Source organism: Rhinolophus hipposideros (assembly GCF_964194185.1).
Source record: "Rhinolophus hipposideros genome assembly, chromosome: 20".
In the NCBI taxonomy this organism is placed as follows: Eukaryota; Metazoa; Chordata; class Mammalia; order Chiroptera; family Rhinolophidae; genus Rhinolophus; species Rhinolophus hipposideros.
The window spans coordinates 39,437,194-39,463,262 of NC_138066.1; the positions used below are offsets into that span (position 1 = coordinate 39,437,194).

General features: G+C 53.3%; 2 protein-coding genes across 17 annotated transcripts in view; one reads left to right on the forward strand and one right to left on the reverse strand.

The window, feature by feature from the left end:
* MAPT (microtubule associated protein tau) overlaps positions 1-19,093 on the forward strand; it is a 94,103-nt gene extending 75,010 nt beyond the window's left edge. For 9 of the 14 annotated variants that reach the window (XM_081028413.1, XM_081028408.1, XM_081028419.1 and 6 more), the window contains 4 exons: positions 8,275-8,367; positions 11,783-11,864; positions 13,567-13,679; positions 17,028-19,093. In XM_081028413.1, coding sequence (XP_080884539.1) covers positions 8,275-8,367; positions 11,783-11,864; positions 13,567-13,679; positions 17,028-17,243 — 504 coding nt within the window. In that variant the 3' untranslated portion in view covers positions 17,244-19,093. The remainder of the gene's footprint in view (positions 1-8,274; positions 8,368-11,782; positions 11,865-13,566; positions 13,680-17,027) is intronic. The other 5 variants (XM_081028409.1, XM_081028420.1, XM_081028412.1 and 2 more) reach the window with 1 other exon arrangement.
* Positions 19,094-23,370: 4,277 nt separating this feature from the next.
* Positions 23,371-26,069, reverse strand: part of KANSL1 (KAT8 regulatory NSL complex subunit 1) — a 157,767-nt gene continuing 155,068 nt past the window's right edge. For all 3 annotated transcript variants that reach the window (XM_081028406.1, XM_081028407.1, XM_081028405.1), the window contains 4 exons: positions 25,909-25,966; positions 25,589-25,701; positions 24,638-24,890; positions 23,371-24,334 (listed from right to left, as the gene is read on the reverse strand). In XM_081028406.1, the coding sequence (XP_080884532.1) occupies positions 24,107-24,334; positions 24,638-24,890; positions 25,589-25,701; positions 25,909-25,966 (652 nt within the window). In that variant the 3' untranslated portion in view covers positions 23,371-24,106. The remainder of the gene's footprint in view (positions 24,335-24,637; positions 24,891-25,588; positions 25,702-25,908; positions 25,967-26,069) is intronic.

Here is a 26,069-nt window from a genome sequence, read left to right on the forward strand (position 1 = left end):
GCATACAAAACCCCAGCGTATACAACAGAAATTGATTTCCTCCCTGTTCTGGAGGCCAGAAGTCCAAGGTCAAGGTGTCGAACGGCTGGTTTCTTCTAAGGCCGCTCTCCTTGGCTTGTAGATGGCTGCCTTCTCTTGTGTCCTCAAACGTTATTTTCTCTGGGTGTCTATGTCCTAATCTCCCTTTTTATAAGAAAACTGGTCATATTGGATTAGGGCCCACGCTGATGAGCTCATTTGAGCAGAGTGACCCCTTTAAAGACCGTATCTCCAAATACAGCCCTATTCTGATGTACTGGGAATAAGGACTTCAGCAAATGACTTTTGGGAGACACGATCCCCAACCTTCCCCACCCAGCACCAGAGAGGGGGATGGAGAAGGGAGACCAGGAAGCATGTGTGGGGTGCCAAGGACCAAGATTCCACTCTTAAGGCCACAGATGTGTTGGGCCTCCCGGGCTGGGCCGTTTTGGGGGCCCTGCGCCTCCTGGTGGACCGGGGACCTTACAGAATGCTGGGCCATGGTTTCCCTTTCAGTCGGGACAATCCACCCCGCCCCAACAGGCACCCTCCACACTGTTGATTTTGTTTACCACCTTGGCTGGGGCCTGGGTCTCCGTGGAGGGAGGGCATCTCAGAGGGCTTTAGGTCCATCGGGTACTTACCTGAAACCCTGCCCTTTGCTCCCTGTGGAGGCTTGGGGCAGCCTGCTGGCCTCTACCATCTGTGGTCCTGCCCAGGGGAGCGGGTCTGAGTGCCTCTCGGGGTGGAGCCTGGGGCCTCAGTGCCTCTGGTCTCTGGAGCCCTGGGAGACCTGGGCCAGTGTGTACTTTCCTGTAGTGTCGGCCTGTGTTCCTCTGGGGAAAGATGACTGCTCCTTGCAGAAGGGGCTCTGAGGCAGCTGCATGGGGTGTGGGTTTGAGGTTGACCCTTTTGTGAAGCTTTGGTGGCAGAAGGTCCCCCAGGGAGCCAGCTTCCAAGGGGGTGGGATGTTTCCCACTGGCGTTGGCACCTTCCCTCAGTGCTGCGTGTGCGGGGCGTGTGCCCTGTTTTCATAGCAGTGTGACCGTTTGCTCTGGGTTTGAAAAATGAAACGCAAAACCCCACACGGCCAGTTCTGCACCATTGAGAAGATTGTGACCAGTGTACCCACGACGACTCATTAGAGTTGCCATCAGCAACTGCCAGCCTGTGGCTCTGTCACACTCCGGCAAAAACCCAGTGTCCTCCCGCCAGCCCAGAGTTCATCTGAGGTTGGTTTGGAAGGTCTGGGCACCGTTTGGCCCAGTTCTTGCACCTCTGCTGAGAGCACCAGTGACAGGGCTAAGTGGGGGCAGGGATTCCCTTCCAGGGCCAGAACCCACCCCTGGCACCCAGGGCTGCCTTTCCCCGAGCTGTGCGGGGAGAACGGTCTGGGGTCCAGGGCCAGTGACTTGATGCTCAGAGTGGGAACGGGGGACGGTGCCCAGGTCACCAGCTCACCATGCTGGGCACAGACATATGTCCTCATCCGCTGAAGGGTTCAAGGAGAAAGGGTGACTTTTCTTGGGACTTATTGGGGAAGAGGCGTGGGAAAGTGGCCAAGGGAGGAATAACAGCCTCCCCTTAAATTCCCTGAGAAACCTAGAAAATCGTCTGAACCAAAGAACATCTCAGCCATTATAACAAAGATCAACATGTCAATCTCCCGGAAAATGGAAAAGGAAAGGAAAAAAGAAGGTACTTGGGATTCATGGAGAAGACCTTTAAAATGGTTTGCCAAACTGCCTCATGCCACCTCCGTCTGCATTGGGCTGACGGTTCCGCGACATTGAGATCTTTGGGTCCCTGAGGCCTCACGCAGCGCCCACGTACAGTGAGCACTCAATCAGTGTTTATTCAGCTACAGAAGGGGCAGTGTTCTGTGCAAAGAATAACTCAGCTCCCTGAAGAAGGAAGAGCAGAAGCCCGTTCCTGCTTGTAAACCTGCAGACTGAAAACCACAGCAGGTCAATAGAAATCATTGGGTGGGGGGGAAATGTAAAACATCAGTTTTCTGCTGTGGACCTTTCTCTGTTTCCATGATTTGCTACAGTGAACGTGTGTGGTTTGAAGAGTGCAAAACAAAATTATTTTTGTGTCCCTGTGGCCTCTCACCGAACCCCAGATACAGTAAGTGCTGGAAGAGGACAGTGGGAAACTGCATCCTAGAGATTTTCAGAGCAAAAGCAAAATAAAGCGAGAACTGGGGAAGCCAGTGGAGTGTGGGTTTAGGCCGGAGCTTTGTTCATTCACGAGAGGTAAAGAGAATTAGCAACTGATAGAGGGAGGTCCCGCTGGGTTGGCTGTGAACTCGCTGGGTATTTTCCCGGACAGGACAGGAGGATGGAGAAGAAAGAGGGTGTTGGAAGACACCACCAGCTGAGCACCTCGGGCTCAGGTTTCAGTGGTCACAGGAGGCCGCCTGAGCTGAAGAAGAGGGCAGGTGAGGGTCAGATGAGGTTAAGCCAACAGCTACCTCAGCAGCGCCTCCGTGTGGTCAGTGGGGAGTAGAGAAGGAAGCACAGGGGGCCTGGTGCCATCCAGAGTCAGAGACAGAGGGCGCTCACGTGGGGCCGCAGCTGCCCTCTCAGGAGAACTGGGGATCCCTGTGGCTGCCAAGGGCGAGAAGGGATGTGCCGTCTCATGGCCAGAAAAGAGCACAGAAGCCTGAGGTAGGGGTGGTCTGTGTGGCTCTGAGCAGATGGAGCTAAAGCCACTTCCTCTGAGGATGTGCTGGCCATCCTCAGAGCCACGGGGTGTGAGGACCCCAGGCTGGACAGGACCTAGATGCCCAGGAAGAACAGAAACCTACCCAGAAACCTACCAGAGCTTTGAAAGCCTTGAGCTGCAATATTCGATATGGCCACAAGACGGCGATAGATCACTAAGCGTCTGTGGCCACAGGAACTAAAGTATTCTTTTTTTTTTTTTTTAACTTTTATTTATGTTAAGTGTGTTTTTCCAGGACCCATCAGGTCCAAGTCAAGTAGTTGTTTCAATCTAGTTGTGGAGGGCACAGCTCACAGTGGCCCATGTGGGGATCGAACCTGTAACCTTGTTGTTAAGAGCATCGTGCTCTAACCAACTGAGCCAACCGGCCACCCCGAACTGAAATATTCTCAAATTCATTGTATTTATTGACAAAGTCCAGTTCTCATTTTAAAAAGCTCACATGAAGAACATTTACGTGGAGTAAATAAAGTGAATTTGTCCCTGGGATAGTTTGCCTGTCCTGGACTCTGGTGAACCTGGGCTGAGGCGTCAGGCCCTGTGGTGAGTGGAGCGCAGAGCCAGCTGGGTCCCTCCTCCGGGACAGCCCTGTAACTTCGAGACCCCCTGGGCATCCTTCCCTGTACCCAGCTTCTGTGTTTCTGAAAAAGCTTGTGTAAATCAAATCATTGTGAAGAAGCTTGGAGCGATCAGTGTTTAAAGGAACAATGTAAATAATTCTACAGGTGACTCCCGTGGTTTGTTTTTGTTTGTTTTGAATCTCTTCTGTGTCTGGTTGACTTAACAGGACTTAGATATATAACTTCTCCTGTGTCAGTTCTCAGGCTGTCACCTTGGGCTTTCCTACCAGATCGTCCCAGCTCCCAATCCTGAGCATGGGGCCTCTTGCCCCGAGTGAGGTGAAGCTGGGCATCTTGTAGACAGACCTTGCCAGGGACAGCCCGTGGACCCTGGGCCAGCTGGGAGCTCCTGGGGAAAGGGCTGTGCCATCTGGAGCATCTTGAGAGATATGAGCCCAAACGGAACCAGATTAAGGCCTAATAAGGGTTTGGGACTGTTTTGGATCCTCCAGGATACAGATTAAAGCAAACTGGACCCACCCCACCCCCACCCCAGCATCTCCTCTAGGACCAAACCCTGACCGCAAGAATTTCTCCCCTGAGTAGGAATCCCCAGATCAAAATTTGGAGCATCCAAAACGTTATTCTCGCCTGTGCTGAGTATTTTCAGTGTCTGTTCAGAGCTGAGGCTCAGTATCATACATGTTACGCTAGATGAGTAATTAAGTTTCAGGATTCCAATTTCATAATGCTAACCATTAGGCTTTTTTCTCCTTTCTGTAAATCTAATGTTCTGTAAAGGGTGTTGGCTAAATTTGACCATTAACAGTAATTCAGGTCTGCTTGGTAAATATCCTGTGTCTACTGACAAATCCCACAGAGTCTTGTTACTTTTTTAGTGGGATTTGAACAAGGAAAAGCCACATGGAAAAAAAACCCAATCATTTCTATGTATGCTGCAGATCTTGTTATTGCTTAATGTCTCTTCCTTGAAAAACTGGTAAGTTTTCTTTGTCAGATAAGGCGAGTTATGTAATTCGTCATATTTCCCTTTTTGCCTTGGCTTCCAGGAAGCTTAGAGTTAAATGTAATGATCAGTCTTGTCATTGTCAGTGCTGATGACTTCCCATTCTTTTATCATTAACCTTTAAATTTCCTTGTTGTATTGTGTGTGTGTGTGTGTGTGTGTGTGTGTGTGCGTGCACGCGTATGTGTCTGTGTTTTCTAATTCTAAACTACTCTATGTGAAAGCAGGCAAGTTGGCTTCTAGGCCTTGTCCCGTGGAAAATTATGGATAAAAAATGGTCACCAAAGAAGGAATTCATGTGGGAACTCCTTAAAATCTGAGGGTGGCACGAATTGATTCAAAGATATTAAACAGAGGGTGACAGCAATTCCTTAAGAAGCAGTGTGAGAAAGCGCATTCGTCCACCTATCCCCAGCTCAAGCCTGGGCTGAGGCACTCGGCACTGTCATGGTGTCTCCTTGCTGGCAGGAGAAACCTTCAGTGTTCTCCAAGGGAGAGTTATTTTTGTTTGCCTTATAAGACAACAGCCCTGAGGACAGTTCAGGCAAAACTTTGTTGTCACGTACATAGCCGTGGCCACCGAAACACCCTCACCTAAAGCCCTGTGTGGTTTCTGTCACTGAGTCACCGAACCTCTCAGGGCCTCCAGTGGACTCCTCATCAGTCAGCTAAGGCGGTGGCAGGTGAGAAAAGTGATGTGGAATTAGATAGTTATCCAACCTCTGAAGGAGGTGGCTTTTACATTTAAAAAAACCAAAGGAGATATTACAAAGAGAGAATTTGAGTATATAAAAACGTAAGCATTTGTATGTTAGGAAGAAATACACCTACCAGCCAAAAGGGGGCAAAGGAACAATTTTAGTAACAATCAAAGAAATGCAGAATGAGCCAATAATACAGTCCCATTTATTTTAGTCAAAGAAATAAGCGAAACAATTTTTTAAGTGCCTAATATTGGCAGCAATATGTGCTCGCAGGGTAAGTTTATCCAGCCCTCTTAGAAAACCATTTGCAGAGTTGTGTTGAATGTTTTTTTCAGTATATTTATAACTTTGACCTAGAAATTCTACTTCTGTGAAGTAGAATGAAAATCATCCATAATGTGGAAAAAACTTCTTGCAGAAAGGTGTTCATGGCGAGGCTGTTGCTATTGTTTAAAATGGAATCAATATGTGATGTCTGATAGCACAGTTATCACAAAATGGAATATGACATGTTATTTAAAATAACGCTTCTGATGACTGCAGAACATGGCGAGTGCTTAGAGTATGTTACTTGATAAAGCAAGATCTAAAATTGTGCGGACAAAATAATTACTACCATTTCTATGTATATGATGGTAGTTTATTTTTATATATATGAGACTTCCAGGGACTACAATGAAATGCGATAGTGGTTGTGTTTGGGTGGCAAGAAAACCACTTTGTTGTTGCTTTGTTTAATCTCTGTTTTCCAAAATCATGATGGTATATTGCTTTATTTTCCCCGTTCTTCCGCCTCCCTCCCCCCACTCCAGTTCAAGCTGTTTCTCCGTCTAGTTGTGTAGGACACAGCTCCCCGGCCCATGCTGGTGTTACGATCCTTGTGCTTCCCCCAGCTGAGAGGGTTGGTCACCAAGCGTTGGTTGGCTGCTCACAGCAGCTCATGGCAGCTCTTGCTGGCTGCCAGCCGCTCACACTGGCTGCCGGCCACTCACACTGGCTGCCGGCCACTCACGTTAGCCACCAGCCACTCATGGCAGTGCACAGTAGCCCACGCCGACCTCGGGCTGCTCATGGCAGCCCAGCTCCAGGGAGAGCTGTTGTTCACAATCTTAGCTGTAGAGGGCGCAGCTCACTGGCCCACGTGGGAATCAACTAGCGACCTCGGCGTTAGCAGCACAGCGCTCCAACCACCTGAGCCACCAGGCCAGCCCCATATATTGCTTTTCTTATGAAAAAAACAATACATAGCTTTTTTATTTTAAGGGAACATAAAAGGAAATAAAGAGGTGGGTGAGAATCGTACTTCCCAGGTTTTTTGGTTGAGACCAGCAAACTTAAGGAAAAATCGCTGGGGATGGGGTCCAAGAAAAGATTGCTATCTTTTTATTTTTTCCAGAGTAAGGACATCTAAAAATAATAAGTATTATCTATTATTAATGTGATTTAATAATTAATTTAATGAAAGAAAAGCCGTTTTAACACCAAAAAGTTGGATACATCAATTTTGCTATCATGTCCTCATTTCCTCATTTTGCTGAGGACCTGTGGACCCCTTGAGGGCCAGCTCTAGCACTTGGGTCAGAGTTTGGGACCCTTCTTCCTAGATGAGCCAGGTCAGGGCAGCAACCCTGAGTCACGGCCATCCTGACAGACCCCAGGCCTCTGGGGCAGCAGCCCCCACCCAGCAGCTGAGGTCTTGGTGCCATTTCCCTAAGAGAGCAATGCCGGGGCCGGCCCGGTGGCTCAGGCGGTTAGAGCTCCATGCTCCTAACTCCAAAGGCTGCTGGTTCGATTCCCACATGGGCCAGTGGGCTCTCAACCACAGGGTTGCCGGTTCAACTCCTCAAGTCCCCCAAGGGATGGTGGGCTCCGCCCCCTGCAACTAAGATTGAACACGGCACCTTGAGCTGAGCTGCCTCTCGGATGGCTCAGTTGGTTGGAGCGTGTGTTCTCAACCACAAGGTTGCCAGTTCAACTCCTCAAGTCCTGCAAGAGATGGTGGGCTGGGCCCCCTGCAACTAGAAACGGCAACTGGACCTGGAGCTGGGCTGTGCCCTCCACAACTAAGACTGAAAGGACAACAACCTGACTTAGAAAAAATCCTGGAAGTACACACTGTTCCCCAATAAAGTCCTGTTCCTCTTCCCCAATAAAAAAAAAAATCTTAAAAAAAAAAGAGAGAGAGAGAGAGAGCAATGCCGGTTCTTAATTGGTAACTCCAGTTGGCAGTTATTTCTATCTGTGATTAATAGAAACTAAGGCACACTGTTTCCAGACACGGAGTTCCTGTGGGGGAGACACGTGGTGATGAAGACGTCATCCCTTTCCTAGCAGACAAACTGAAGAATTTTTCAGCTCTTCTCTGTGCCGTGATTGTCTGTGTATTTCAGTTTTTAGACAAATTGGGTCAAAGTCATTCCCCACTCAGATGTTGATATTCCCCCACCTCCTCGCTGGTCCCTGGAGAAAGAGGAGCCTCACAGAACTACAGTGGGGTCACTGCAGTCTGGGCCACACCTGCCCAGGAGAGCTGAGGGGAGACCACCTGGGACCATTTGCCCAATTCCCTGTAAGCACCTGGCGGGATTGTGCACGAGGGTGAGCCGGTGGCTGGAAGGGCAGCGCTTGCCCTGCCTTCCACGAGACACAGCCTTCTCCCGGAGGGGGTCTGGACTGTCTGCTCCAGAACGCCGTCCGTGTTCTCCCCATAAAGTCAGTGACCCTCCAACCCAGCAGTGCAGCCAAATGAAGCACAGAGACACGATTCTAATTCTAGGTCAGAGGTGGGGTCTGGGAGTTTTTAAGAAATGCCTGCAGGTGATTCCAGTACCTGACAGACAGGTTTGAGAACAGCCGCAGAAAGGTCTGGGTGAATGTCCTGAGGGCCCTGGTAGGTGTGTGGAGGACAGAGGTGGGACTTTGTATGTTCATTTAACATCATTGAGCCCATTTTCCTCCATCCCAACCTGGTACCTCGGCTCTGGTTCATGGGCCTCAGAGGCGGTGCCTTAGACCCTCCCTGACGCAAAGTGGAGAATTGCCTCTTGATGGATCTGTCTTGTAAACCCCGTGGTGTAAGGTGGCGTCCGCCTCAGAGCACGCACAATTCTGGAATGCCTTCCTGAGGAGCTCGCCGGGGCCGTGTGATCCTGTCCTCCCGCCCGCAGGCCGGCGCCTCCTCTCCCCACCGTGGCTGTGGTGTGTCACTCATCCTTTTTTCTGGCTGTCAAAGGTGCAGATCATTAATAAGAAGCTGGATCTTAGCAACGTCCAGTCCAAGTGTGGCTCAAAGGATAATATCAGACACGTGCCAGGAGGCGGCAGTGTGAGTACCTTCACACGTTCCCTGCACCGCGCTGCGATTCTGGATCTGGTTTTTAGGAAGTGGCATGAGTATATCGTTGCGAGACATTGCATAGAATAAACCATTCCCCGGCTCAGGGTCTGTCTGTGTCCCCAAGTAAATGCAGCCCAGGCTCCCCACAACTGTCCCCACTGTTCTAGGAGGGGTGCCCTGCACCTAAGGGTCTCCGACCTACATGGGCAGCGTAGGGTAGATGACTGATCCTCTGTTTGGCCTGAAACTGGAGGTGGGGTCCACTCACGGCGCACCACGGGCACCCCGGAGCCCCACAGCTTGTATGAGGTTGGGCTGAAGGTGGCAGCTCCTGAGACGGGGCTGTCACCTCTTCCCCCATCACCCGATCAGGTTCACTTTGAGTGGCTCCACTGTGGACAGCTGGTCCGTTTGCTCTTGACGAGCAGACACAAAGGTCTTACTGTTCTACCTCAGAGCAAGAAAGTCCAGTCTCTGCTCGCGTTTGTCTTCTGCATTGAGAAGGGCAAGCCGATTCCTAAGCCTTTCCGCTTATGTTGAAAACCAGCTCCACCCCCTGGCAGAGACTCAGAGGCAGGAGAGCCTGACAGAACCGCACCAGGGGACCCGCTTGCAGCCAAGCGTTGACACGGAGATGCTGCTTTGGGCCCTTTGAAATTTGGCTTCTCCCTAATGTCCCGGGGACCCCTGCATCCCCATGCATGTGTCCCTGAGATTTGGGGCTGGCATCATCCCCCCTGCTCCCCTCCTGGGATAGTCAGCGCTGCTGTCCTCCCGTCAGGTGACCCATGCTCACCCCAGTGGGTGCAAACTCGTCATCCTGAGGCCCCCTTCTCGCAGCCCTCTCCTGACTGCCCCACCTAACACATTGGGGAGCAGGAGTTTCAAGATCCCTTGAGGTCCCCCCTGGGGACGGGGTGGTTTCTGAGTGCAGGCATCTCACTCCTGGCTGGCAGCCCAGGGGGATGGTGGTGGCCCCCAGGGAGCTCTTCCTCCAGAAAATGCCGGGCCTGGGCCACACGTCATCTGTGTCCCATCCGAGGGTTTATTCTCGCAATGTGCTGCCGCCTCCTGACCTGGGTATGGGGCACTCACCCTGGCTGCTGCATGGCGCTTCATTAACAATGCTTCCTCACCAGTGTCTGCTGTGTCTCCTCTGGCCCCAGTCCCTGCTCCCCTGTCTCACTGACTGCCACTACTGCCACCTACTCTGTGCCGAGAGAAGGGAAGAGAAGGTGTGAGGACCGCCCCACCCCACGCCAGCTCATGGTCACTGTTTTAGCTTTGACTCCTGGTTTTCTGGCTTCACTGCAGACTCGGCTCTGGCCAGAGGAGGAGGGCATGTGGTTTCCCATGTGTCTCGTCGGCTGGTGGGAGGTAGGGCTGGTGAGGCCGAGGCCCTGGGGTCCAGTGGGCTGCAGACAGCAGACAGCTCCTTCAGGAGGAGGCTGGGAAGAGAGAGTACACTCCCACTGTTGATGGCAGTTACAGGACATCACGAGACTTTGGGCACCTCCTGTTTGTCCAGCCTGTGGGCTATGACCTGGCAAAGAGCCACAAGCTATTCCTGGCCGGGCCTGAGCAACTTTGGCCCATGGCCTCAGCTTGTTTACAGTAGGAGCCTTTGCACAAAGCTTTTCTCTTGGTGAAAGGTGGCTGGGGGGTTCCAAGCCCCTGCACAAGTGTAGCCTCAGGCGTTTTGGGGGCAGTGGACCCCCGGACTGGGCTCCACCCTCTGGCTTGCCCACCCCTCCCCAGCCTGCAGGTGACTTCCCAGCAGCAGGACTTGCTCCTCTCCCTCACCTCGGGACCCTCCCGACCCCCTCTTGGGCCTGCTGTCATCCTGGCTCCCTTTCCAGCCTTGGCTCTCACCCTCACCCATTCCTTTCCCCTCTATGCCATTCCAGGTTCCGCCTTCTACACAGCCCCGCCCTCTCAGAAGCTACCTCATCCAGGCCCAAGGGAAGTGATGGAAGCCTTGGTCACACCATTTACTTCCCTTTCCCTCCTGCTGAGACAAGTTCCCAGAGCCCCTTGCCCGACTCCTCAGTGCCCCAGCCCAGAGCACAGTTCTCTCCCAGACCTGGTCCCAGAAGGTCTCTAAGAATTGTTCATTCTGCACCCACACCCACCCACCCTCGTGGGTGCAGGCTGCCACGCCTGTGTGCTTCCCACCCTCCCTCCTGCGGGCACACACAGCACATGTCCACCTGTCAGCCTGTCATGCCAACATAATTCTGATTAACTGAAATAATTTGGATTGTTCCAGATGATTTGGACCTAAGGAAAAACCTCTCCTTTTTTTCTGGTGTCCTTGTTAAACACGAGGCCATCTCTCTCCAGGGCAGGGAGCAAAAGCCAACTGGTGATTGGCCTCCTGCACCCTCAGGTGACCTCGCCCAGGTAACTGCTGGGAAGTGTCCCTCAGTGCCTATCGGGATGCCCTGACAGCCATGGCTTTGTAAGACTTCCTCTGGGAGACTCATCTGCCAATGGGGAGCCCCGTAGGGGTTGCCCCTCCAGGAAGCTGGTTCTTGTGCTGAGATCAGTGGGTGGCACAGGGGTCGTCCGGAGGGTGGGCAGTGTGACCAGGCCACACGGTGGCCCCTTGTGCCCAGCCTGAGCCCTGGAGCCCGAGGCCTCCCCTGTATGTGTGTCCAGGTCTGCTCGCTGAGGCACTAACCTTGTAGAGTTTGCTGGGCCGCCTGTCCTCGTGTGGGTGTCGCTTTGCTCCTTTCAGTAAAGAACTGAAATGTCCAGGACACTCAGGTGCCAACTGTCTCTTACCTCCGAGTTGCCACACTGCTCGCTGACCATCATTGCTCTCGCTGTGGTGGTGCTGGGGTTTCTGGAAGCTTCTCCTGGGAGAAGGCCACCTCTCCACCCCACACCGCCCTCTCCTCTTTAAGGCCCTGCAGAAACAGCTCTTGCTTTTCCAACAAGAGTTTCCAAATGCTGCACAAACAGATCATATCGATCCCTTCTTCCTGTGTCGTCACTAAATGTGATCTGTCAATTTCATGTCAGGAAAAAGTGACTTTTTCACGTGTGTTTGCTAACCAAATGGCGTGGGCTCTGCACAGTGACAAAGTTTCCTGTTTGCCCTGAGCGTCCTTGTCCTGTGGGATGGAAGGCTCTCCAGTCCTACAGCGATTTTGTGAAGACCCAGCACCCTGGGGGCAGGGTTGGCAGAATTCCAATGCATTTTTCCACCATGAGGGTGTGTGCCTCGTGGCAAACAGGAAACACTGTCCGAGCAGGCCGGGCTTACACAGCTGCTTTTCATTGTTACACCCATAATAAAATAATCCTATTGTATTCTCTTTGTCCATCCCCCCTCCCACCTCTCTCTCTCTCTCTCTCTCTCTCTCTCTCTCTCTCCCTCTCCTCCTCTTATCTCCAGGTGCAAATAGTCTACAAACCAGTGGACCTGAGCAAGGTGACCTCCAAGTGTGGCTCACTAGGCAACATCCATCACAAGCCAGGTAGCCCTGACTGGTGGGGATGTGTTTGGCAGCCCTAGGAATGGGACAGGGCTGGGTGGGCCTCTCCTGGGTGGCTGGGAAGCCGGGTGGGACGCACTATCAAGGAGAGTGTTGAGGGTGGAACTTGCTGCATCCTGGGAGGTGTGGCTGCCCTGTCACACTCCTGAGCAGGGGCCCTGCTGGCAGCGACACGGTGTAGAGGGAGGGCAGGTGCTGGTCCTAAACCCTCACCTGTGGTTCTCCAAGCAAGCTGCACACGGGGAGTCTGGAGCCGGGAGGGGCTCCTCTGGCCCCTGAAGGCGGGCTGTGCAGTTGTCCCAGCTTGGTCCCGAGCCAACATGGGGACACTTAACCAACTGCATCAGCTACAACACGGAGCCCCGAGCCACTGCCATGCCCCTGCTGTGACTCTGAACAGAAAATACGAATGGTGCCCTTTCCCCTTCCCCTCCCCCACCACGTAGAAATCAGGCCTATCATCCTTCGTGATGATGGATGTGTCCGATCCCTGTGATGTCAACATGGGCGCCACTGACCGCATGTGGCTGTTGAGCACCTGAAATGTGGCTCGTACTACTGAGGAGCTGAACTAATTTTATTTAATTAAGATGTCAGCGGCCACATGTGTGGCTGGTGGCCGGCCACCATATTGGACAGCACAAGTCTAGGTTCCGGTTCCCGCCTGGGAGTCCAGAGCAGGGACGCCTGGCTCAGTCAGGCCCGTAGGGCAGATCTGGACCGGAACCGTTACCGTGCGAGGAGAAGGCCTTCGGAAGCATCCCCCCGAATGCGTCTCATTATTGTCTGGCTCCCTTGGACATTTTGTGGGAGTTTAGTCCCTCCCAGGGAAACTGTCCCTCAACTGTTGTCACCACACTGTGAGCAGCTTTCTTGGGTGGCTTTATCCGTCCCCAGAAAGGAATGTACAGTTGACCCTTCAACAACTTGGGGGTGAAAGGTGCCCGCCCCCTGCCCCACGCAGTCGAAAATCCACATAGAATTTTTGACTCCCTTAAAACTTAACTACTAATCACCTATTGTTTACTGAAACCTTACCGATAACACACACAGTGGATTAACACATATTTTATATGTTATATGTATGATCTACTGTATTCTTACAATAAAGTGAACTAGAGAAAAGAAAATGTTATTAAGAACCTCACAAGGAATAAATACACTATTCATTGGGGAAAACATCCACATACAAGACTCACGCAGTTCAAACCCTTGTTCAAGGGTCAGCTGCTGTTTGTGTCTTCCTCGGGCCACGTCTCCCATGCATGGCCAGGGCGCCGAGTGTCTGAGGAGAGAGAAAGGGTCAGGGCCCGTCCTTAGTTAGGGTGCATTTTGACCTTTGATTTAATTCTGAGGTCGCAGAGTGTTGTCGCTACAGGATGTTGACAAAAAAAACTTACTTGTTGGAAGCCAACCAATTTAGAATGTAGACTCATTTCTCCCCGACTGAGCTGCCATTTATCTTTGCATTATCTAAGGAGGAAGAGTCTTCTGGGTAAATATTTGATGCACACCTGATTCCAGAAATGGAGCAAACTGTTGCCTAGCCCTTTGGAAGGACTGGCTGGGGCCCACCCCGTTCTCAGGAAAGGAGAGTCGTACCCCCTCTCCAAGGTGGGCGTCTACTCGGAGTCCTGCGTGGCCCTCACCCCAGGTGCCATGCTCTGTGTGCCTTGTGTTCCAGGAGGTGGCCAGGTAGAAGTGAAATCTGAGAAGCTGGACTTCAAGGACAGAGTCCAGTCGAAGATCGGCTCCCTGGACAATATCACCCACGTCCCTGGCGGAGGGAATAAAAAGGTAAAGGGGGCGGGGCAGGGAGGGGCTGCCTTTGGGTGTGGCTGTTAATTGAATAGGGTGGACAAGGCTGGGCCTATTTTCCGGAGGCAGGAAGCTCAGGATCCTGTAGGGACGGGCTTGATGTCGCTGGGCTGCCACCGGCAGGCACTGTGGAGCTCGGCCTCGGCAGTCACCGGGGAGCTGTAGTAAGTTTGGTGCCTGGGCCCCACCCTGGAGAGTCTGACTTAATTGATCTCAGGTGCAGTCTGGGCACCTGGAGTTCCCCCCCCTCCCCTTCTTCCACCTTCCCTTGCCACCCCACTCCGGTTCAAGCCATTGTTTCTCAGTCTGGTTGTGTAGGACACAGCTCCCTGGCCCATGCTGGTGGTATGAGCCTTGCGCTGCCCCTGGCTGAGGAGGTTGCCGATTGTCGGTGGGCCACTCACAGCAGCTCATGGCGGCTCATGGCAGCTCTTGCCGGCTGCCACAGCTGGAGTTTTTAAAGCCCCCAGGCGGTTGTTTGGTGGAGTCAAAGGTGAGAGCTGCTGTCCGAGGCCTCATGGTTGGCAAGCATCCACAAAAGGGAATAGCCACCCCCAAAGCCAGCGCCAGTGCACCGAGAACAAGGCATGGGAACCTGACCTGATTTTCTAAGTGGGTCGCTAGGCAGTTAGAGCAAAACAATAATGTCGAAATACAGATTTTAGCAAATCCTCCACCTGTCTGTCATGGAAGTGTCCACAGAGGCTGCTGGACAAAGGACCTCGGCATTCCCGGCAGTGTCTGGAGTCTCCGGGTCTTGCTGTGGGTGTCCTGTGAGCATGGGGGCTGGGGTTCCACCAGGGTGTGTGTGACCCGGAGCAAGCTCCCTCTGGGCCCATCACAGGATGCGGTCTTGTGGCTGTACTTTTCTTGTCTGCATAAATGCAGCCCAAGCGTCCTCTGGGGTTTCCCACCCACGCCTGCCCTCAAGTTCTGAAATGGCTCACTTTCCAGCTGTTAGTGTCTCCCAGCAGCTGATTGAGGAGTGGCGGGAGGAGGAGGAATGTCCCAGAACGGGACAGAATCTGAGACCCAACCTGGGGGAAGAAAGGACACCACCCAAGGTGGCCCAGTGGGTTAGAAGTGGCAGCAGGGCCATCTTTCCATCACACCACACTTGGTGGCAGCTGGGAGTCCCCATGGCAAATTGCCAGGCCTCCCCCATCCGCTCCGGCAGGCGGTTGGATTCCGAACAGACACACCCCATCCTGCAAGTGGGTGAAAGGCCAACCCGACTGTGGTTTTGGAGAAGCATTTGCTGGGATGGTCTTAAAGCAGAGGTGGCATACAGAGCCCCCCCAAAGGCCGAGGGGAGGACAGGTACTGGCCCCTGGATGGCCTTTCCCTGTCTCGCCCTCCGCAGCACCCCTCTGGGCTCCCTGACTCCAAGGCGGACCTCGAGTGGCTGTTTCCCATCATGCTTCCGCATCCTTGGCTTTCCAAGGTGTGGGAACACATCTCCATGTCTGCGCCCAGTGACAGTGGCTCCAGGAGGCGGCGTGTCTCTGGGGCGGTGGGGCAGGGCTGCAGGAGTCCAGCTGCTCTGCTCGCCTCCCTCACCCACTGCACCTCGCCCTTGCTGAGGGAAGGTCTCTGCCTCTGTCTCTGGAAGCTTCTGTGTCCTAAGAAAAGCTCTGGGCTTGACTCTGCTTGGAGTGTGACCTGGGCAAGGTCAGCAAACATTTTCAGCCTCTTTCTCCTTTAGCAAGATGGATAGAAACCTCCACATCTCAGGGTGTAATGGGACCCAGACAAGACGTGTAATGGGAGGTTCCTGGAACTTGGGGGTTGTCTGAGAACAGGAGTCAGAGTCATGTCCGCGTTTGAACTTCTGTTTTAACTCACATCTGGTGGCTCAGGGTGGGCGCTGCCCTGCCCACCGCCCAGAAGACACAACCCTCATCCCAGACGATCCCCTGGTACCCAAGCCCCCATTTCCTCCTGTGATGAGTGAAATTGCTAACAAGCAGAGGAGCACAGGACCCCGCTGCCTGAGTTCCTTTCAGTTTGGGGGATTTTGGGACATTCCCAGGACTCTGTCACTTTTTTCTTAAGAACAAATCTGTTAAAAAAACATTCACATAAACGTCCTTATCAAAGCTTACGTCAAAAGGCCTTTCAAATACAGTAGCATGGAAGGTGCTTTGTCAAAGCAGTGACCCAAAATGAACAAAATAAGTGTAAATGGGAGCCTGGTTTTTCTCTGCACCCACATGCAAGCCCACAGCAGCCGCAGCTCTTTACCTGGGGTCCACGGCCTCCTAAGATTGTATGGGAACAAGGTGATATGTGTAGGCGTGCAAGCACACACGTGTACCCATTGTTCTTTAAAGAAGTCTTAGGACCCCACAAAGGATTCCTGTGCCCCCCACTTCAGGGCTCATCCGGAGACAATTATTTTGTACTATTTATTTGCAGCTCTGGCTAATGCTTTCTGCGCTTCCCAGGTATCCCTTGCAGGTCCCAGCCCTGGGGCTCCTGGCTGTCTCATGATTTCTCTCCTGTAAAAAGGGCTTCGTTGCACCATGTTTTCTAGCACACCTACCAGTGCTGGCCGCTGTTGCTGCCACCGCTAAAGTCGTCAGTCGCTGGCCAAGGGAGGCATGTGTGAGACTCATGGCTGGGCAGCAGTGGCTCTGGGGATGTCCCTTAATCTCCAGCTTCTCCTTCAGCACTCATTTATAGTTGGGCAGTATCTGCCAAAATAAAATGTGCATGCCTTTTGACCTACTAGCAGTTCTTCTTCTAGGCTGCACTTACACGTGTGTGAAGTGATATGCGTACAGGGTTATTCAAGGTTATTCAGACCCAGTGTTGTTTGTGATGGCAAAAGACTGGAACAGCCTAAATATCCATCCTTAGGAGAGTTGATCAATTTTGGTACATCTGCTGTGGTGGAATACCATGCAGCCATTAGCAAGCATGAGGAAACTAGGTACAGATAGTACCTAGTACCTAGTACCTAATGGAAGGTATTAAGTCTAAAAGCCCAGTACAAAGCTGCTGGACGTTGCACATATACATGTACACACACATACACACATAGTGTTTGATATCCTCACACCTACGCATGTTTGTGTGTGTGGCGTATCTCTGTAAGGGGACACGAGAAAGTTACAGTGGTCACTGCCACTGGGGAGAGGAACAGAGCTACTTGGAGGCGGGTGACAGAAGAACCCGCATGAGTATTCGCTGTTAGAAAATGATAAAAAACCATGGTCACCGCCATTTCATCAGCTCCCGCCCACCCCAGGCCGGGGGGTTGGCAGGGCTGTACCCCTTCCCTCTGTCTCTTCCTCTCACCCTCCCTCCCCTCCTCTCTCGCAGATCGAAACCCACAAGCTGACCTTCCGTGAGAACGCGAAAGCCAAGACGGACCACGGGGCGGAGATTGTGTACAAGTCGCCCGTGGTGTCCGGGGACACGTCTCCGAGGCACCTCAGCAACGTGTCCTCCACGGGGAGCATTGACATGGTGGACTCGTCCCAGCTCGCCACACTAGCCGACGAAGTGTCCGCCTCCCTGGCCAAGCAGGGTTTGTGATCAGGCCCCCGGGGCGGTCAGTAATCGTGGAGAGAAGAGAGTGAGAGAGTGTGGGAAAAAAAAGAATAATGACCTGGCCCTTCACCCTCTGCCCTCCCCCAGCTGCTCCTCACAGGTCGGTTAATCGGTTAATCACTTAACCTGCTTTTGTGCTCGGCTCTGGCTCGGGACTTCAAAATCAGTGACGGGATAAAGAGCAAATTTCATCTTTCCAAATCGATGGGTGGGGTAGGAATAATAAAATGTTTTTCAAAACACTTGAAAAGATGGCCACCCCCAACATTTCCTTGGGCAGTTACTTTTGATTCTTTTTTTTCCCCCTCTGAGTAGAGGAGGGAGAAGGAGAGGCTCTGAAAGGTGCTTCTGGGGAATTTCAAGGGACTTGGGGTGCCCCTCCTCTGGCCCCCTCCTAGGGGTGTCACAGAGGCAGCAGCAGCAACAAAGGATTTGAAACTTGGTGCATTGGTGGAGCCACAGGCACATTGAACCTTGTGTGAGTGGGGAGGGGTGGGGGTGGGGAGAGACGGCAGAGGCTGAGGCGGGGCGGGCAGGGGGAGAGAGGGAGAGGGGGAGAGAGGTGTGGAGGGAGCGCTCGGTGGGAGGAGACGCTGCTCCCTGCCTGGACGGGCAAACAGCCTCCACCGCGCGCGCAGCACACGGACCACGTGGCCTCCTGTTCTTGGTGGCCCAGGATCTGCTGCAGGTCAGTGTGCCCCCCTGGAGGGCAGCCTGTAGGACAAGGGCTCCGGTCCCTCCATCCTGAAGGCACAGTGGGCAGGAGGAGAAGGTTGGTTGGTGGCAGGGTGGCACCCTGTGGGTTACTTCCTCAGAGAAGACTGACCTTCACGTCCTGCGCACTGGCCTTTCTCCCCACCCACAGAGGCGGGGGCCCCTGAGCTGAGGGGCTCCCCTCCACCCCATGGAAACCCTGTTTTCTTGAGTTCTGAAGGTTGGAACCGCAGCCACGATTTTGGCCACCTCACAGATCTGGGACTTTAGGGCTAAACCAGTTCTCTTGTAAGGACTTGTGCCTCTTGGGGGACACCGCCTGTTCCCAAGCCTGGGCCCCTGGCTTCTCTAGTGTGCGCGGGGTGGGGGTCTGGTGGGAAGGGGGCCCGAGCCTCTCGTCCCGCCCACGGCCACTGCAGCCACCTGTCTGCCTCCACCACGCCTGTGTGTCTGCTGTGCCCTGTCACTGCCTGTCCCCTCATCACGTCAGTGTCCCGAGTACCAGCCTCACCAATCCCCTTCTCAGTAATGGACATTGTTGGTGGGGGGAGGCACCTACTGTAAACTAAGGGTGCAACCAAGGGATGGTCACGTCCGGGCACAAGGTGGGACCTGTCTCAAAGTTACACTCATCCAACTGGCATGTCCCTCGCCATGAGCCTGATGACCCTACCTTACTCAGTTCCCTGCCCCCCACCTCCCGTCACAGACGTGAAACAGGGTGAGGCTCGGCAATGACCCTGGATGTAGACTTGGGGGGCCTCGTCCTCTCAGAAGGCTCGCTCCCCTTCCTGTGTGGAGCTGGCACCAGGATGGGCAGGCCTCTCAGGACAGGGCGACATTCCTCCTGTCCCCCACTTCCGCCCCCGCTTGTGACTGCCAGCCTCTCAGAGAACTCAGCCGCTGCTCAACCCGCTAACCAGCCCTCCACACGCCCCAAAGGGAAACATGCCCTTCGGAAATGGTTCTTCCCCCGTCCCAGCTGAAGCAATGCTGTCTGTCCTGCTGGAGCAGCTGAACATATACATAGATGTCACCTTTCCTTCCCTGTCTGCACCCTGTCACGTTGTAGTCGGATTTGTCTGTTTATGCTTGGATTCACCAGAGTGACTATGATAGTGAAAAGAAAAAAAAAAAGGACGCATGTATCTTAAAATGTTTGTAAAGAGGTTCTAACCCACTCTCCCGAGGGTCCTGACTGTCTCCTACTCCCCACACTGGGACTGGGCTCCGGGGGGCCAGTGTGGCTCCTGCCTGATGGGGCCTCCCAATCTTTGAAGGGCGTTCTTCAGCATCAGGGACCCAACAGGGAGCAGATTCTGACATCGGAACCCTCGGCTGCGTAGGCCTGAAACACAGGACCAGGATGGACACTGTGGGGGCCCCCACTCCCCAGGGCCTCCTTTTGTCTTGTGGCTGGCCTGGTTTGCAGCACGAAGATGGCCCTCTCTGGTCACAGCCCAGAGAAGCCCCCCAACAGCCCTGAAAGAGGGTCTTCCAAAGCCCTGCATCAGGAGAGAGATGAAGCCAGAGCTGGCTGGGGGAAGGTCTGCGGTCCAGCCCTTCGCCTGGGGTCCCTCCAAGCTCTCCCTCAGGAAGGCCCCCACAGCCACAGCAGGGCTTGGAATAAACTGCCCGCCCTGGAACGGGGCCCCAGCTGCCTGACAGGAAGGGTGACAAGTCAGGAGACACCATTCCTAGAGCCCTGGCCAGAGCCCTCGCTGACCTGGCACAAGTCCCATCTGCTGCCGTGGGGAAAGGGAAGCTGCCTTTGTAGAAAATTGCTGCTTAAAGCAACTCAGCACCCTCAGGCCCAGTTCTGCCACTTCCGGTTTCGGTAGTTCAAAACAACGCTGGGAGCGGTGGTAGGAGTTGGGGTGCCCCTCTAGGCCTGGAGGCTTCATTTGCAGTCAGAGCTTTCTATGCAAGGAATCATCTTGGCCCAGAACTTTCCGCTCTGAGGCTCTCCACTGTCCTGAGTCCCTGCGGTTCTTAGAAGGGTTCTGAGAAAGAAAAAGGAAACGTGGTTTAAAGACTTAGCAGCTGTTAGTGATGTGGCCTCTCATTCCTGCCACTAATTTTGGCTGCATTTCTTCTTGCATCTCTTCTGGCTTCCTCTTCCTGCAGGTCTTGTGCTCTGTTCTTCAATCCCGTATTCTGAGGGCCTTCGCTGGGGGCCGAGGCATCTCCCTTGTACGGTGGGTGGGCTACTGGGGTCAGCGTCAAGGTCATGGTTTAGGGGAGTCAGGTCAGTGATGGCAGGGAGATTGCAGGGGGATGCTGGCTTGTGACCCTCACTGAGGACAATCTCCTGAGGGCTGGGCACGTGCCCGTCCCCATTTCCCCACCTCCAGAGTCAAGTGTCCCTGGGGTGGGCGACAGAGGGTGTGCTCTATGCCTGGTTCCCTCAAGCTCTCCACTCTATCAATAGTTCCATTTAAATTGACTTCAATGGTGAGACTGTATCCTGTTTGCGATTGCTTGTGCTATGGGGGGAGGGGGGAGAAACCTGTAAGATAATTACTATGGGCCAGGGGAAGTCTTGGAGTGCAGCAGTTAAACTGCCTTGTAACCCTTTTCTTCCATTTCATCCACGTGGGCTAGAGGTCCTTGGGCTACCTTTTCAGTGACATGATTCCCAAGTGCAGCAGGCTGCCAGCTACTTCCCATCGCCTTCCCCGCCACGTGCAGTGAGGACTGAGGAATCTGGACGTATGGTTGCTCTGGCTTCTTCCTGGGTCCCAAGCCCACAATCATGCCTCCCCAAGACCCTGGCATCCTTTCCTCTTAAGCCGTGGGCATCTCTGTATCCTTTCCCACCAGCTCCAGACACGCAGCCTGTATCTAGCAGCTGCCAAGATCTCTGCCTTCACCCGCTTTTATCTTTGTCCCCCAAGTAAAGCCAAGAGGTGGGATGAGGGCAGAGGTGGAGATCAGCGTGTCCCACATACAGACCCGTGGCTTCATGAGACTTCTGGTTGCTCTTCAGTGTTGAAAAGGGTTATCCTGGGCACTGACCCAGTCTCACCTCCTAATGGACTTAGCCCATGAATTTGCAGTGTTGGGCAGGAAGGTTTCTGGCACTTGCAAATCCCGTGATTTCTTCAGTAATTTTGAGGGTGGGGGGAGGGACATGAAACCATATTAGCTTAGCTTCCTGTCTGTGAATGTTCATATGGTGTATTGTGTGTTTTAACAAAAGATTTACACTGACTGTTGCTGTAAAAGTGAATTTGGAAATAAAGTTATTACTGATTAAGTAATGTCTCCATGCATGGATTTAAGACAAGAAAACGACACAGGATGTATGATTTGCAAGTCCTTTCCCAGCCTTGGAGAACTTAGAACAGGGAATGGCAATATTGTTAAAACCTGGACATCACAATTTACCTGCTCTCTGGGGCAGTGAAGGTTCAAGTTCTTACTTTTCATTTTCAGTTGTCTCATTGTGGTGGTGGCAGCACACCATCCTGGTCCAACTCAAAGGGCAATCAATCCCTTGTGGCTGAGCTCAGGGTCTGTAAGATCTGGACCAATGTGTTCAAACCTGAGAAGGTAGGGATTGGCAGGGGTGGGGGAGGGAATCTTTGTCCCTGGAAATTAGCCTAGAGGCCTGGAGCTGACACAGAACACACCGCTGATTAGCAGAAGGAGGAAATGGTTTAGGTTCCTTCCAGGCTTAGAGCTGCCTTCCTCTCCTTTGGAGCCTTATTCCAGATTGGGGAATGCACCTGCTAAATCAAGACAGGGATACCAGGTAGCCCCTAGCCGTGCCACAAAGGGAAATACGAAAACAGTAACCCATATTACTGTTCCTTAGTAATCAGGTCAAGGCTATTAACACTTGAACGCTTGGGTTTTTCACACAGTTGCAAACTATTTCTTTTTCGGGTTTTCCTGGTGTGCTCCAGTCACTGCCGACAGCTTAAGTTGAGACCTAAACTGCAACTATAGGAGCAGCAACAGTGCAGCCCGAGAAATGCCTCCTCACGACGCCGGGCTTTCACAGCCAGGAGGGGCAGCCTCACTGGCTGTTTAAACTTGACTGCTATGAAAAGGAAGTAAAGAACCAGGCTGCCCACTTACTCATCTGGTGCAAAGAAAAGCAAGCACTTAGCCTCCTCAGAAGATCCCATAACCTCAGGAAGCAGGTGAGGAGCTGCTCAGGCTCCATGCACCGTCTGTCTCACTGGCCCTCAACCCCAGAAAGGTCTGTGGTGAAGTGACGTGAAATCTCCACTGAAAAGCAATTTAGGCTCGACATCCAATGTCACACTGCTGGTGGCCTCACTAGACAAAGGAACATAGAGAAGCAACGGGTTGGTTCCTTACATCCAAAGAGAAGGGAGATGGTCTCTGCAGACCCCTCTCCTCCCGGCACCCCTTACCTCCCCACCGGTGAAAACCACATCCTCCCTCCGCTGACCATCAGATGACCCTGCCAGGTGCCCAGAAGACAGAATGGAGACTCCCAAGGTTCAGAGTAAGTCAGATGACACCAGAGAGCCGCTCCAGCAGGGCCATTTCCTAAGCCTCCACCTCCCATGTCCAACTGTCAACAAAGGCCTGGCACACAACATTCTGTAACTTTTTTTTTATTTTTTTCAATTTTTCCTTCCTTTTTTTTAAGCACTAGTCTGTGCTTTGCGAACAGAATCAAGACATTAACAAAGATCAGCTTCTCTGAAGAAAAGCATTTCTATAGAACAAGGACAGCTACATGTTTCGCTGCCAATACACAGCTCAAAGCAGGAAAAGAAAATATTTACAAAATACAAGGTTTTTTTTCCGTTTTTTTTTTTTTTTACAATGCTAAAAGGGTTATTCAGAATTTTCAACCTTATAAATAGAAGAAGCACTTTATGCATAGGGATATGGTGCATTATTGTTTTTTAAAGAAACAATGACAAACCTTTTAACTTGCAAACAGAATCAAAAAAATCACTAATGTTGAAAATTGTGAAAAAACCCCAACCATTAAGCAGTTTGTCTACTATTTTTATACGATTACAAAATGGCAAAAAGAAAAAAAAAAGTCCTTATTGCCCCCTTTTTGGTAATGTGATCATAGGTGAGACAGGCACAAGGTTAACCAAGGGGGTGACCACGGGGAGTGATGGAACCACAGCCAGGACCAGATAATGTTCCACAGGCAAGGAGCTGGAAAGAGGAAGGGGCTAATGACACCGACAGGAACTGGACCGGAGGAAACAGGACTACATGAATCAGTAGAAACAGAACTACACGGAAGAGATGGCTGCTCATTTCCCAGACCCCTTAGTTTGCAAAGGACCGGGAATAGAGGTTAAATAGTCCTAACCCTACCTTCGTGGACCAGGCTAGGCAGTGAAATAGTCCGAGTGCAAGTACTGCAGGGTGTGTGTGTGTGTGGCGTGGGGGGGGGGGGGGGGACAGACAAGAGGGCACGAAGGGGCAGGATGGGGACCTGAGCAGCCGCAGCCAGGATACTGCAGTTAAGGAGCCAAACAGACGACCAAATGCAGAGGAAACCCAAAACAGGGCTCCAAGATTTGGGTGACAAGGGGAAGCCACTCTGTCAGCTGCGAGCTCAGGGCGAACAGCTGGCAGTTAGGGCCGAGCGACTGACTGGTGGGGACGCCCCCGCCCAGGCGAGCCAGGGACCCACGTGGGCGGGCCGGGGCTGAGCCAGGCCCAGACTGGAGGGGACAGGGTGGGGGTAAGAGACACTGCTCTCCCCCCGCCCCCTACCTACAGTGGCAACACTGCGCCGGAGCTGTCCGTCCCTCTGGCGCCTGTCTGTCCACCCTGCCCACAGGTATGAGGGAGGGGGAGACTGTCAAACATCGCTACGTCCAGTGATTCCACAGTGCAAAGGGCGTGCCAGGACCAGGCCCGCAGGGTCTTATCCTGAACTTCTGTTTGCCAACTGGAGGAAGTGCTCAGGTGTGTGACAACAAAACATGGAAATCAAAACCAAAACAAAAATCAAAACAAGAAAGGAAAAAAAAAAAAACCGAAGGAGAATCTAAATTCCTTAAATTCACTAAAAACTGTGAAAATTTCCGGCATATGATGTTTGAATATCAAACGCAGAGATTTCTGAAGCTTTAATGCCAATAGTTAGTGAGTCTGTTTAGATTCTTGTATCCCGCTCATCTGTGAGCTGGACGCTGAGCTGTGACTGCGGTCGCCAGGTGCCGACTCTTGAGGGAGACCACGGGGGGCGAAGCGGGCGCCGCGTCTGTCTCCCGGCCCGTCTTGCTGCCTGAGGTGCGTCGAGTGCAGCGGGCTGCCCGCTCCTGCGCGTCCAGTTGGTCCTCACACTCTGCCTGGGGACTGTACGCCAAGGGGAAGGTTCGTCGCTCCCACGGCTGGACAGACTGGGGGCGGACAAGTTGCCTGGTGAGCACCCAGGCCCAGCCTGCCTCCTGCCCCGAGACCCTCCCCAAAATGTGAGGACTGGAGTCCGGGCCCTTTCTAGAGTTCCTGGGGTGGCTTGAGACGACCCCACAGAGCGGGCACCCCTTGAACAATGGCCAGTTCCATGGTACCTTCAGAAGGTCAATTTCAATGCAGCGCCCTGTCCCCTTCAAATGGGAGACGAAGACCCATCTCCAGCCGACTCCATCCCTTCCCAATTCCAGCCCCTCCCCGCCAACCCCATGCCAAAGCAGCACCCTCACCTGTTCATCCAGCCCCAGCTCTGGTGTGGAACAACGGGTGTCTTCACTGGCCAGGTGGCGCAGAGGGTCCCGCGCCACAGGGGTGAGGGGGGCCGAGTGCAGTTCCGGGCTAATGGGGCTCCTAGGGGACTGGCCGTGGGAGAAGTCCGACAACGAGTGGCTACTGCTGACGTCAGGAGAGGCAGGCTGCGGGGTGGCGGGGTTGGCACTGCCCAGCTGCGGGGTTGTCCGGCCGTCTGACGACCTGTAAGACCTGGGCACCAAGGAGTGAGCGGCTGAGTGCCTGAGCGACGCGGGATTCCAGTACTAGTATTTTACTTTGGGGGTCGGGGAGGAGACATGAGGACCAGCAGCCCAACCAGAGGAGCTGAGGCAGGCTCCCACCAAGTTCTTTCCCAGGAACCACAGTTCCCCTCACTCCCTCCCACCGCCATGCACGGGGCCGCTACAGAATGTGACATCTGAGAACTGTATGCCCCTCATCCCAAGAGAAAGCCCGTGCTGAACAGTCCTGCTTGGTGCCCAGTGAATTCACAGAGGAAGGGAAATCAGTTCCGACTTTGAAAATTGTAGTCAAAGAAAAACCGCAAAACTGAGTCTAACTCTTCCTACTTGAGACTCCTGAGGGCTTGTCACTGTTAACGATAATGGAGGCGGGTAAAACAGTTCTTTCCAGCAGCACCACAAAACCGCACTCCACTGCCCAAGGAAGGGTACCTAGTGCTGAGGCCTCCAAATGTCAGAGCCCGCTCTTGGGGCCCCGAGATCACTAGTGTCAGCAGGGCAGACCCACTCCGCGGGCCCAGCACCCGACCGCTTACACCCGCCTTAGGCCCAGCAAACACCGAGGACTCTGTGCTCCCAGCCACGGCCAGTGTGTGAACAGGAAGAAGCACTGAGAGGCAGCGCACGTCCCTGGACAGTTCGGGCCCCAACTCCTGGCGCCATCACCTGCTGCCCCGCCGCTGGGGCGGCACACTTGTGGTCCACAGCCACCGCGCCCTCTCCATCTCCTCACATTTGGCATGCAGGGCGGCAAAGGCGGCGTCAGACAGGTCCTCGATCTGTAACAGAGCAGCTTCACTGAGCCCCCTGCCCCACAGCCGAGTTTAATGGGTAGATCACTTTAGAGCCAGCTCCACCCCACTGCAGGCCCTTCCCAGTGTAAAAGGCATGCGGCGAGCTTCTACTTGCCACGCCCAGGCCTCAGGCCCCGGGATGCATGCACCCGCACGTGTACAGTCTCTAAGGCAGAACGACCAGGCCATTACCTCCTCGTTCTCCTCGTCAGGGTTCCCCTTCAGAGACCGAAGATCGACCTCCCGCCAGCTGCAACACCAAGAAGGGAAGATCGTGAGGCGGAGGTAGCCTGGGGCAGAACACAGGTACCCACGCAAGGAGGAGCCCTGTGCCTGTGAGTGACACTGCTTCC